We start from the raw sequence: 14332 nt of genomic DNA on the forward strand, positions 1-14332 counted from the left end.
TTCTCAAAAAGACTTTTACCTCAGAAAATCTGATTTATGGGATTTTCCATTACACAGTACAGCCTTTAATAACTCGTCATATCAACTGTTGCACATACACCAAACTGTAGCAGGGTGTATCTTCCTGGATTACAAAGACACTTGAAAATATTCCTGCTTACATTAATGCACTCTGTGCACAGCATAGGTGGCATCATGTCATTGCATGTCTGCCTTCATCAATAGAATGTTGTTTTTTTATGGGTTGCTATGAGGAAACTCATGAGGGTGGAGCTAGTACTTTTCCTACTCTGTCATGCCAGCTTTTGTAGTTGCTTCATCTCTCCAATGAGGGAACTTAAAGCTTGAAGTTTTGCAAAAGAAGGTGCACTGGTATCTCGGAGTCACCTTTGACAGCCTGCCCACCTGACTTCACAAGGTAAGATTTTCTTTCATTTTATAGCCGTGCATAGGTGATACATGTGTGTATAAAATGTCTACAGGTGATTATCATTTGATGGGTAATTATGTAATTACAAACTCCTCTGTGTAAATTATCACAAAAAACTCCTCCTGAGGGTAGATTTGTCACAAAGCAACCACTGCTGTGACACATAATGTGCAATAGCAAAAATATTCCACACTATGTGTAGTATGAAGAGCTAAAGTACAGTATGTTCTTCAGTAATAAAAAGATTCACACAGAGTTTATCAAGTATCAACAAACACTAAATGTCATTTAAAGAAAAAGCAGGAAGTTGCATTCACATGCATTTCATTTTTATTGCAAAACTTCTGATTTTCTGTGCTCTATGCACTTCTGAAACCAAACCCACACCCTCACTGGCACCAGCTACTCAGTAATGGAAAGTAACTAAGTATATTGCCCAAGTATTTTACCTAAATACACTTAAATATACTTGTATTTGTATATTTCGATTTTATGCCACTTTATACTTTTACTCCACTACATTTCAGTTGCAATTATTTGTACTTTTTACTCCATTTATTAGATAACTTAAGTTACTTTGCAGAACACATTTTAACACAAACTATCCATCAGTATATAAAGTAATTAAAATTAGCTCCACATTTACCAGCTGCGGCATTAAAGAGATGAACACAATGTATCACTTACACTCAGCAATATAATACACTTAAACAGGCCATTCCACAAAGATAGTACTTGGACTTTTAGTCCTTGAAATATATATCAATGCCAATACTTGATACTGTATGCAAACCTTTTGCTTGTAACAGACTATCTCTACACTGTAGTATTGCTGCTTTTAATCAAGTTAAAGATCTGAATGCTTCCTCCACCTCTGCTGTTTCATAACTGCACTGATGTCTAAGTTTAAAACCTGTGGCATCTGGCGGTGATTAAATACAACGCAGGACAGACAGACGCGGAAGTGTTGCGTAACTCACTCTGTTGTAGGAGGAGTGTGCTAAGCATGCAGGATTAGAAAGAAGTATTGTTTTGTGCTGCTGCAGAGACAGGGCGGCACCTTTACACCAGGCACTCTGCTACCTTTTTTTTTTTTTAAATAAAAGCTTTTAATTGTTTTGCATTTATTAAGGTTTATTACATTTCATATAAATTCTCATGAATAACACTTTTATGCATTTATGAGTCATTGCTGCACTTTACAAGCTTGCTTTGTTTTACAGGCTCCCCTCTGTAAGCCCTCCATACAAACATAATGGCAGACCCATGGCAAAATGCATATGATTTTGCTGTTCAAGTGGCAAGAGCAGCTGGAGCAGTACGTATAAGAGCCATCTTTGAATGTATTTCTCCCCTCATGGTTGCAACATTGGCTTGAATATTTTGGAAGATATTGTGATAATCCATCTATATGATACACCCTGTTTTATCCTCATGATCTCTAAGCATGTACCAATGATATACCATTTGTTTAGGTAATCAGGAAAGCCGCGGATGATGAAATAAAGGTTTCAACAAAGAGCACCACCGTAGACCTCGTCACTCAGACTGACGAGAGGGTGGAGAAAATCATCATCGGCTCTCTTAAAGAAGAATTTGGAGATGCACACTGGTGAGACATACCCCCATGCACACTCACCTGTTTATGAACCTTTGCGCTGTTTGTGTCATATCTTGATGTTTGTCTTTTGTCCTTTCTTCTTCTGTGCTGCAGCTTCATCGGTGAGGAGTCTGTGGCAAAGGGGGAGCCTTGTATCTTAACTGATAAACCAACATGGATCATAGACCCTGTGGACGGCACCACAAACTTTGTGCATGGGTAAGATGTCAGTGTTGCTAAAGGACAGCTAGTTGTGTTAATGGATTTTCTTTAACCTGATCAAACCAAACAGAACAAACTCAACGGTTGCGCTATAACAAGAAGCATTCGAAGTGTAACTTTCTTCCCTAAAGGTCCAGTGTGTAGGGTTTAAGGGAATAATTTGGCAGAAATGGAATAAAATATTCATAACTTTTATAAGTTAAATCACCTGAAACCAACAATTATTGTGTATTTGTTGCTTCAAAATGAGACGTTTCTGTCTACATATGGAATGGATCATGAATTTGTGTTTCCTAGGATGGCAAAGGCATGGCTGGCACTACTCTCCCTCTGATTGGCTAGTTTCTGTTGCCTTCATTGGTTGGATTGGTTACGTTTAGGCAAGAGGGGTTAGATTGGTGAGGGCTAGGGCAAGTATGTCAGGGTAAGCCAATCAGAAGCAGAGTAAGGCAGAGTAGGGCGGTCATGACATTGCTATCTTAAGAAAAACCCAAATTCATGAGCCGGTTGTCTTCCACAGAGTCTGCCATGTTTCTGCACAAAGGCTCGGCAAAAGAAGCCAAATTAGTGCAGTAACTGGACATGAATGTTAGCAAAGGAAGAGGATCCAAAGAGCAAGTGAGAGAAGGAAAGAAGGGGCTCGGTGTATTATAGGAGGTCCCCCAGCAGACTAGGCCTATGTCAGCCTAACTAGGGGCTGGTCCAAAACAAGCCTGAGCCAGCCCTAACTATAAGCTTTATCAAAAAGGAAAGTCTTAAGTCTAGTCTTAAATGTGGAGACGGTGTCTGCTTCCCGGATTGAAACAGGAAGATGATTCCACAGGAGTGGAGCCTGATAGCTGAAGGCTCTGGCTCCCGTTCTACTAGTGGAGACTTTAGGGACCACGAGTAACCCTGCATTCTCAGAGCACAGTGTGCTGGTAGGATAATATGGCACTATGAGCTCTCTAAGACATGACAGAGCTTGACCATTTAGAGCTTTGTAAGTTAGGAGAGGGATTTTAAATATTCTGGATTTTACAGGGAGCCAGTGCAGAGGAGCTAAAACAGGAGAGATATGATCACTTTTCTTAGTTCCTTAGTGCCACTGAATTCTAGACTAGTTAAGGAATTGCAGTAATCTAGCCTAGATGTAATTTTGTGCTCACACTGGGTGCAAATAAAACAATTCATGCGAGTGAATTACATGTAAAGTCAATGTAAATACACGGTTAGACACAAAGTCCTGCAGGGTGGCACACTGGATGCGATGGACACCATGCGAAATATGCAAATTAAGCAGCGTAAATTCAGGGAGTAGTGCGATTTCATGTCATACGTTTATGCGCGAGAGTTGAAAAATCTGAACTTCAGTGACCAATTTGCGCTGCAATAGCCAATCAGCACTGAGGTACACAGAGGACATACCAGTGGAAGTTCATTCATCAATTCAGCGATTTCACATGCGTATGACGGAAGTTATTCGTGTGTATGAAGCGAGTCAACACAAAACATTCCAGCGTCCAAACTCACGCGAGTACAGCATCGCGAAAAACTTGGTGTGAACAAACATAACAAATGCCAATTAGGATATGCCTAATTTTTGTAGTATTACACAGGTGAAAGAAAGCAGTCCTTGAAATGTGTTTTATATTGGACATAAAAGACAATTTTCTATTGACAAAAAGTACCTTTTCTGGCTATGTTATAATGCTTATTTAATGTATATGAAACTGCTTATTCACAGATTCCCCTTCGTGGCTGTGTCTATTGCCTTTGCTGTCAAAAAAAAGGTATGTCAGATTAAACAAGAGAAAATGTTACAGTTTTTAAAATTAGTTTGTCCACACTTTGCTCAGTAAGTAAAAGCTAAAATAATGACGTCTGGTTGCAGTTGGAGTTTGGTGTGATCTACAGCTGCTTGGAGGACAAGATGTATAAAGCAAGGAAGGGGCAGGGAGCTTTCTGCGATGATGAGCCGATTCAGGTGTCTGATGTAAAAGGTAATGCGGTCATCTGTGAAAACGGTTGGACATACTATTTTGCATATTTGAACATGAAAGAAAGAATGAACTAACATAGATTGAGCCTTGCATTGACCAAAAACGTTTTTGAAATAGAATATCTGAAAAGGTATCCACACACAGTCATCACTTTCACATTAAGGACCTCAAGGTTACCCTCTTTTCTTAAACCAAATTAATAAAGCATTCAAGCAGAATCCTCAAGATGGAAAATGTTACATTTAATCTGAAGGACACTTGACTGTTATTGTGAATGTGAGTGTTTGTCTATGTGCCTTTACAGTCACTGTCAAACTTGTAATCAAATATAGCAGTAACCCCTTTGGCATGCTGTCATTGCAGATATCCACAAGTCCATTATCATCTCTGAGCATGGGACTGACAGGAGCAAAGAAAAAGTAACCAAGATCTTCAACACCATGCAGAAGATTCTCTGCATCCCAGTGCATGGGTGAGTTGTCTCCACGTACACTGATCATTATTATGTTGTGTGTTACCCTACAAAGCCAAAAATGAACAACCATTTTATTGTTGTTGTTGAACTTGAGAATGGACTGGAATCTGATTTTTTTGGCATTTGTTTTATATTAAATGTGATAATGCCTTGGAGATGTGTAATTTCTTGTCAAACGCATGTAAAATATGCAGTGAAAGCAAAAGGCTGATAAAACCAAGCCAAACCACAGTAACTCTCCCGAGGTTTTATAGTCTCCTGCCTCTTGAAGACATTGTGTCTTCTAGAGAGAAACAGCCAACCACACAGCTAAAGCAAGAGAGCTGCAGCCTGTGAAGTGAAAGCTAGCTGCAGAGACAGACACGGCTAGCTGTAGCTAAAGCTAAAAATTAAATGTGCTTATTGCTTTTTCCCTAATTATCTGTACTCAAAAACATCCATTTTGATAAATCTTGTTGGTAATTGAGTTTTATATAAAATGAATAAGGCTACAGCCAGTCATGATAGACATAAAAAACCAAGCTGCACTCCCGCTTAAGCTAACTATCATAGTATCAAGACATCTCGGCTATCGACAACAGGAGAATAAATGCAAATGTGTGTGGTTAGATACCTTTAAATCATGTGTTTAATTCACTTTGTAATTGGTTTTTATTCTTTAATTATAAATGAATTTATTATATTGATTTAAATATGATAAAGCCAGACAGAGATACCTAGCAAAACAGGCTATGTTTATTTAGTGACACAAACTATGGTCTGTTAATGATCAAAATAGAGTTTATGTTCTAATACTGTTAAATGCTGAGTTTGTTGTTCCACATAATTAAATGAGCGTAACTTAATCGATTCGCAAAAGAGGAAAAAAATCCTGCTAGCCAAACACCTGCTAAAGCTAACTACTGTATCTTAGCAGACTATCAAGCCATCTTTGGAATTGACACCAGTAGAATAAATGCAATCCGGTGTGGATAAGCTACCTTGAAATCACATTTTCTGTATGGGACATTGTAAATTAATTTATTATATTTATTAAAATATGAATATTTGCCAAATAGAGATACCTAGAAAAACAGGCTTCATTTATTTCCTATGGCCTGTTGATAAAAATGCTAATTTTCTAATATTGATATCTGTTTCCCTAGCTGTAAGTGTAAAAATCTGTTCTAATAAATGGATTCTTGGTAATTAGGTTTGTTGTTCCACATTATTAAATGAGGCTTTAGCGTAACTACATCCATTCGCAACAGAGACCTATACTAAAGCTAACTTAGCAGGGTGGCATTAACTACAGAATTTGTGCAATTTTGTGTTGTTATTACTTATTAACACGAATTTCATTATATTGATTTAAATATAAATACTAGACACAGCTACATTGCTACATACTGCAAATAGAGACTGTGAAGCTGATGTCATGCCATGGACAAACTAGTTATGAGAAACAACATACCTTAACATTACAACTGTCGTTTTTCAGCCCTTTATCATTCCAAACTCATCAGATACCATTGCTTTATCAGTGATCTGGGCATGAGATACCAACAAGCGGCACCTTTTGCAGCAGTATCAGATGCACTGGGATGTGGCGTTGTTAATGTTGGTCGTCACAGGCTTTCTCTGGATTGCCAGCCAGTGGCAGTTTGTAACACCACCAGTAACAATGTAATATAAGCAGCTGAAAAGTCTCTATAGGGTGAGTGGGAGGGGAGTTGGATGCATCCCACAAACACTGGACTTTCACTCAGGAGCTTGCTGTTTGCTTCCTGTGTGAATGTTGAGCCAAACCATGGTGTTTTTTTTCTAAACTTAACCACGTGATTTTGTTGAACAAGGAAATGAACGTAAATACGAGCTGTTTTGCCTATGTTGCAAGTTTATTTTCAAAAGACTGCATGCATCTTACAAGCTGAAACTGTACATTTCCTTGTGTGCTGCATGTACAAGCAATGTATGTAACAAGCGTTAATTGACAATGGGGTCCCAAAACGTCAGCAACAGATATATTAGGATACCTAGTGTGTCATAGGTAGATGTTGAAGTCCACAGGCAGAGCGTCAATATTTAATGAGTTGGGATGAGAACGTGTTGCATTTTTGGACTGAGTGAATACTCTTTGGTAATAGAGATGACAGAGCGAGTACTTCACGAGATGGCGCCCCCATCCCACATGGCTTGGCATGCCTTCACTAAATATTAAAACATTTCCTTTGATACTACATTTTTCCTGCTTTATCAAAAGTCAGAGAGCTGCATTTTGAATTTTTGTATTGGCATTTTAAAGACTTTTTTTCCTTACTACCCCACATCTTTAATGTTTGCAGCCTTTATAGGGCAGTGTAGCGTACTTGTATACTTGTATTCATTCATCTCCAACTGTGTCCTGCCAGGCTCCGTGGGTCAGGGACAGCTGCCACCAACATGTGTCTGGTGGCGATCGGAGCAGTGGAGGCCTTCTTTGAGATTGGGATCCACTGCTGGGACATCGCTGCTGGAGCGGTTATAGTCAAAGAAGCTGGAGGAATACTACTGGATGTCGATGGTGTGTACACTTTCAAATCTGGTCACAGAGCATCAAGTCATTATGTAGCATTGAACTGAATGCAAAGTCTTACAAATTAAAATAAATGAATGAGAAGGTAATAAGTAATAAAAGCAGGATTTGTAATTTGTTTAAACCCCTCTTAATAAAGGCTTTGTTTGACAATTCAGGGGGAGAGTTCGATTTGATGTCTCGAAGGATGGTTTCAGCAAACAACGAAGTTATTGCGAAGCGGATCATCAAGGAAATTGAAATATTCCCAGCGGAGAGGGACGACGCTCCAGTGCAGAAGAAATGAGAATATCCAAGTGCATTTCAAAATGAGTGCAAGAGGAACAAGTTCCAGTCTTTCACTGTATGTCATGAATAAAGTTGCTGTGCTGTAATCACCACTGATTGTCTTTTAATTTAAACTATGGGTGGGCTTCATTGTTTCATTCTTTTCAGCCAGAGAAAATTGTTTTAATTCAGTCGCCAATTTAAGTGACCTCCAGGTCACATTTGATTAACACGCATGTCTTTTGTCTGTAGCTGCCTATGTATGCGTTCCATCTTACATTACGCATGAAATATTCATTTTGAGGACCCACAGCCACATATTTATTCTGGTTTTATTTTACTTTATTTTGAACTCTACCACAATACTGTAGATCTCAGGAGGCGCTGGTCTGAGACTGATGGTTATTTTGACTGGATTTCCAATCACTGAATTTATCTCTCCGCCCTCATTCTCATGTGACTCTAATGTGTAATTATCTGATGGAAATGAGTGGAATTCTGCTGAGGTGATTACCCTCATTAGAAGCAACAGTCCTTAGCACTGAGTTAAGTCAATGTTGAAGTGACTTTATAAACACTGGCCTTGTCGAGTGTCATATAATTTACTTACAGTGAGCATCACCATATTGCCTGAGAGCCTCTATTTCAGCATTATTACTGTTTACTCAATTTATTACACTCATATTACTGTTCACCACTAGAGGCCAGTAATGCATCAGCAATTAGATGAGGTCCTCAAGATGCTCTCATTTTACATTGGTGGTTGAACTTAGTATTTCTTATGATTTTTATAAGTTTGCATGGTGGACTTTAGTAGAGATTGACAGTATGCTCTGAGGATGCTTTATGCCTCATCAGCACCTTTTCAAACCTCACAACGAGAGGAAAAAATGACCCCACCCAAGAGATTAGGTAATATTTCACTCCTGCTCTTGTTTTTCCGATCTGTAAATTAACAGCTGGCTGTGAATTTGGTCGCAAATGAAGAACGCAAAGGTGCAGGAGCAAGCTGAGAACCAGAACTAACAGCGACGGTGAATGGAGCAGCAGCAGCAGCAGCAACACAAACAGCAGGAACAACAACAGCAGCAGCAATAACAGCAGGAGGTTGTGGGGGGATGACGAGTGTTTGAACTGGTGCCTTTGAAACATAAATAACTGCAATTTCTTTGTATAATTATGCTTCTATACATCTGCCACTGCTGTAGTGTATGATGATGTGTGTGATGTTTCAGTAGAGATGTTGTTTGTCTGTCTTTCAAATGACATAAATGTAATTCCGCAGCACTTTGAGCATGAGACGTGACATATGAAGCTCTTTTTTTTTGTTGTCATGTCAGGGGAATAGGGTGAAATTATGTGTTGCAGTAGAGCAGAGGGCAGATAATAGTTGCAAATACGGTGCATCTTAACATTTGCTTGAACTTGCCCGGAGTACCAGATGGCTGGAATTTGCCTTGTAGGACAATACAGTAAATGCCACGGAGGTCAGAGAACCACACACAAGTTCATAAAAGTCAATTTAGCATATTTACTCAAAACTATCAGTGTTGTCCTCCTCCTAAAACCTCAATATTTTATAATCCAAGGACATTTGAACATTGATATTTAAACAGTTGATTCACTAATATTTGATGCATTGTGTTGGCTGAGTTTACTTTTCTTTTTTTAAATTAAAGCATGTATGTAGTAAATAGGTAAATCAATTAATCTACTAGCTCTCAATCATTTTATTGTAGGGATGCAAGGGGAAATGAATTGAGACTTGCATTCTGAAAACATTAAATGGCTTCTTAAAATAGATCAAAACATATCATATCCTACTAAATCATATTTTATTGGAAGAATTTAAATATTTCAATCGGGCATGAAATTGTAACAAGTCATTTTAAACCCGGATTATTTATTCATTAGCATATGTATGTGTGTAAAGAATTAATCAGTGGTTTAAGGTACACAGTAATCACCATAATGTAGTTAGAAGCATATTATTGATATTTTCAGGTGTTTATTAATACATTTTTCTCTCTGTGAAGCATCTGTAACTGATGGATAGACAAATATTTTCATGACAACAGAGCAAACTCACTCTGCTGGCGAAGGCAGTGACGTGTCTGAAAGCTCCAGAAGAACTGCAGTAAGTGATCCTTGAGTTAAATTTTTTTTAAAAAACTATTTCAGAAGTCACGTGTGAAGCTTCCAGCTTTATTTCAGTGAATTCTAAACCATAGTTTAAACACATTTTTTTTTTACACATTTTCACACATTTTTTATAACACATTGTAGGGGAGACCAGGTTTTGTTGGCACACAGCTATTTTCTGGTCCCTAGAAGGTCACAGAACAATTTATGTAACATCGAAATGTTTGCTTTCTTCACCTGCACTCACTACGCCATATTAAACCATCTGAAAGTCACTGACTTTTTCAGTGAGGGTAACATTTCAGTTTTAGTATCAAAAGTCAGAAAATGGTAAACGTATTACAAAACTGTGTTAGGTAATTCATTCATTCATTCATTTTCTGTAACCACTTATCTTGTTGGGGGTGACAGGGGTGCTGGAGCCTATCCCAGCTGACACTGGGACAGAGGCATGGTACACCCTGGACAGGGTGCAGACTTTTAAAAATTGACCGATATTCTATTAAATATTCACGTTTTCTGGTTTGTCTTTAAATAAATGTTCGAATTGTTTTTATTGATTGCTTCATTGTTTTTGTAACCATAGCATTTCAACAATGTGCCAATTAACTCTGCGATGAAGCGGGTTGGCACAAGTGCAGAAGATGACTAAATACATATCATCTAATTTTAGAAAACAATTGCGCATATTGAAACTTATTTATTTACAGCCGAGACTTTACTTTCATTTGCTGCCTGTTAGAATATTCTGATGTAAATTATGCCAGAGAAATATGTAAGAGATAAAAGTTTGCCAACCAACCCCAGTCTCCCCTATCTAAAATGATTATGTGCTGTCAATCACTCATTAACTGTTTATACACTAGTTATAGGTGCCTCATTGACAAAGTTATACCCTAATCATTGAATATATAGTGATAAACACTTGGTGCTAAATGGCTGAATTTCAAGGAGGCTATGTCATCAAATACCACCGTACTGGTCCAATGTCAAGGATCCTTCGAATGTGAGGACAGAGTCCTTTCTTCAGAGAATTTTCAAGCATTCATGTGTGGATCAAAAGACGTAGGCTACTCACAATTTTTTGTGCACAATTTGCTGTCTTCATCTTCTGTTACAATGTGTGTTCACTGAATGCTAGGAAGGAGTCTTACCTAGCCTCTGTAGGACCAGACTTGGAAGAAGCCATCCTACCGAGGAAGCATCCTTGACTTTGAGAAGCACCCATTGTGTATCCATTCTTGTCGGCATAGCTCCACCTGGTGGCAGTAGAAAACACGTGTGGTTTACAGCTACTGAGTAATATAGAAATTGATATAATCCTGAAATACAGCATGATATTAAAAAGTCCGCGGTTGCTGGTTTGAATGAGAGTCCTCTCCCATGGTGGACATTTCATTTGGTCGCAGCCGCAACGTCAAATGCCGGGAGTGTGGAATACCAATGCGCATGCGCATGTAGCTGTCCGTTGTCTTCACTTGTTCGTAGCTGTCAAAAGTTCGTATTTCATTTAAATAAGACGGAAAGTGCGGTTTAAATCAACTTTATCCTCCGTAGCATTAAATTAAATGTGCTTAAAATGCTTCAGTCGCGGGAATTTTGTTATAAACCAAGCCTCTGCTAAAAATAGTCAGCTTTAACGTGGAGTGGTTCTCCGGGAACAAAATGGCTAACTGCTAGCATGGTGGAGAAGTCGCTTTTTTTGTTTCCCGTGTGCTTTATTACTCGGAGAGGATGGTGCCTGGTCAAGAACAGACTTTCGGGATCCCAAGCATCTTTCTGAGTGGATTACCAAACATGAAAGCAGCAGGACAAAACTGTCAAATGAAGTCGTCAGAGCTAACACAGCTAAGTTACCCAATCTGACAGCGCACATAAACGGGCGATTGAGCAGTGAAACACCGGTTGAGGAGAACAGGTATGCGCTCAGTCTTATTATCACCTATGTTAAACTGTGTGGGAAATGTGAAATAGCGCATCATCTGTGTGTCAAATTGTGTAACGTTAACGTAATTTTCTGGTTTTACATCTGCCGAAAGTAGATGTTGCCCATGTCTTTCCACCTCAAAACGCCTCTGATTATACATTATATACTGCATGTAGTAAGTTAAATGATAGATGGAGGGGTTTAAGTGTTACCAAGGAGGGTGATAAACATGTGCATGGTATCTTTGCAACTATCAAATAACCAATAGAAGAAATATCAGAGGGTCAGCCAACTTCAACAAGTACCACTTGAAAGAGTAAATATGGAAACATGCAAATCAACGCTTTATGGCTCTACAGAAACCATCAAAACTGTCTTAACAGTATTTACATCTGGTGTGAGATTAATTATTCGCAGAGCATCTGGTTTCCAATGGCTAATTAAGAACAGCATTAGCACAGAAATAAAACAGCAGGTATAAGGCAACTAAAGAGTAGTCAAAATGAGCAACTGACCCCAAGGTCCTATCTAACACCAATTCACGATGCTTAAAAATGCACACAGAAATATTTGAACACATTTCATAGAAACTAGACACATGCAGACAGACTTTGGAAAATCATGTCAGACAAAGTTGATAACAGCGGTCAGGTAATTGGCTCTTAAGGGTTACATTTAAAACTCCCTTTTAAAGTTTGCTTTATTATTTGATTGTATTTTCATTCACAGGAACTTGGTCTACAGAGTCTGGCTATAAACCCAATCGCAGGAGAACAGATATTATTTTCATTGTTGGTTATTCTCTTGAATAATTGATTAGTTGTTTGGTCTATAAAATGTCAGAAAAGATGATGTCCTCAAATGTTTTGTTCTGTCCACACCCCTAAGATATTCAGTTTACTGCCATGGAGGAGTAAAGAAACCAGAAAATATTCATATTTAAGAAGCAAGTGAAAGAGAATTCTGACATTGTTTTCTTAATAAAAAATAAAACTACTTAAACTAATCAACTAAAGTAAAACCAAATTTAAAGTTTTTGTTAATCATGTAGCCAACTCGAACAGCAAACTTGTGATGAATAAAGTTGAAAATGAGAGAGTATCGGAAATTTCAGGGCGTTGTAATAGATAATAAACTACAAAATTTCAAAATCATCTGTAAATAAAGTTAAAGATCTTCTAAATCAAGTCTCATTATACACCTTATACTGTTCATTGATTCTGTCATACATCACTTATTGTGTGGAAGTGTGGGGAAATACATACAGTATAAAACAAATACAAATACAGGTTTCATACTTCAAAAGAGAGCCATAAGAATTATGAACAAAACCTCATACAGACAACCAATGAACTCAGTATTTATTAAACTAAATACTCTTAAATTTGAAGATTTAGTCAACTTTAAAACAGCTCAAATTATGTGCAGAGCAAAAAAACAAATATTACCTGAAAATATCCAGAAGTTGTTTGAAAAGAGGAAAAGTCAACATGCTTTGAGAGGTGTTTTTATGTTCAAAAAACCATTGGTCCATTGGTCCATTGGTGTCTCAGTGAAAGGAGTGAGTTTATGGATCATTTGTAGTGAGGCATTGAAAACATGTTGAACATTAAGTAGGTTTAAACAAATGTTTAAAAAGAATATATTGATCAAATATGAAAATGGATGATCAGACTGTTATACTGATGTAGAAGAGCAAGGTACGGGGTGTGTAAGTTGCCTTTTGTCAGTTGTTTTTTGTGTGTTGTATTTTGTCTTTGCTGTTATTTTTTTTGCCTTGTTTGCATGTTTTGTTTTGTTTTGTTGTTGACTGCTAGATATGATGTGCTATTAACAGGGTGGGTGTTATAAGCTGTAGCTTCAGCCTATGCCTTTTTCAGACAGCAGAAGTGCCTAAGTTATGTTAAATTACTTTACTGTAATGCTTTGCACTGTGCTGTTTAAGTATCTGCCATTTTCTCTGAGAGGCTGTGATTTTATGTACATTAATTTGTAGATTAATACACAATGTTCTTATTTCTATTTGCAGAACAAAATAAATTCTAATTCTAATCCATTATCAAATTAGTTTGCGATCAATTTAGTAGTTGCGCCTAAGTGATTAATCAGTTGATTGTTGCAGCTCTAATCAGTAAGCAGCATGTCTGTCTCATTGATGACATACTGTAACAGGTACAATCTCTACCAAGATTAAGCCGAGTGAGTTATTTAGCTGTATTTTGATTGCCTGACTGAATGTGCAGTTTGTGTGCCCCGTGTTATCAGGTGATTTTCAGGTCCTTTCAGGTCCTGTCGGATTCAATCAAAATCTTGCACATGCTGCAGACCTGTAGCAGTTTAGGTTGCACCAGGCAAAGATCAGAGGAACACAGAGGTGGTAGTGTGGAGCTAATATTAAGTAGAGCTGGTTCTTGAAGTTTTGAGGATGCTGCATCAGCCTGAATGCTTCTGTGACAGAGGCTAAAGTACGCAGAGCACTTGAGCTGCCTGTACATAACTCTGAAATGTGCCTTTCTATTGGGGCCTCAAATGAAGCTCTTTCTCATTGTTGATTCTTTAACTGTTTGGCATCTGAAACATCAGCAAAGAATGTTAGATGCCCAACTTCTGAGAGTCCTTGAGTTACATATTTTATAGTACTAAATTGCTTTTCAAAGTGAATGAAAAATACTGTACCACACTGGAGTCATAGGGATCTTACTGGGTGGATGGCGGATGTAAAAAGCCCATGAC

General features: G+C 38.0%; 1 protein-coding gene across 1 annotated transcript; it reads left to right on the top strand.

Annotated features, from left to right (window-relative positions):
* Nucleotides 1–268: 268 nt before the first annotated feature.
* On the top strand, nt 269–7643 carry LOC117264479 (inositol monophosphatase 1-like). Its single transcript, XM_033638438.2, has 9 exons — nt 269–418; nt 1654–1748; nt 1906–2042; nt 2145–2249; nt 3979–4024; nt 4126–4234; nt 4598–4706; nt 7100–7251; nt 7422–7643. The coding sequence occupies exons 2-9, from the start codon at nt 1686–1688 to the stop codon at nt 7547–7549; spliced, it is 849 nt and encodes a 282-aa protein (XP_033494329.1). The 5' UTR covers nt 269–418; nt 1654–1685; the 3' UTR covers nt 7550–7643.
* The last annotated feature ends 6689 nt before the right edge of the window (nt 7644–14332 follow it).

This window comes from Epinephelus lanceolatus, chromosome 20 (genome assembly GCF_041903045.1).
Source record: "Epinephelus lanceolatus isolate andai-2023 chromosome 20, ASM4190304v1, whole genome shotgun sequence".
Classification (NCBI taxonomy): Eukaryota; Metazoa; Chordata; class Actinopteri; order Perciformes; family Serranidae; genus Epinephelus; species Epinephelus lanceolatus.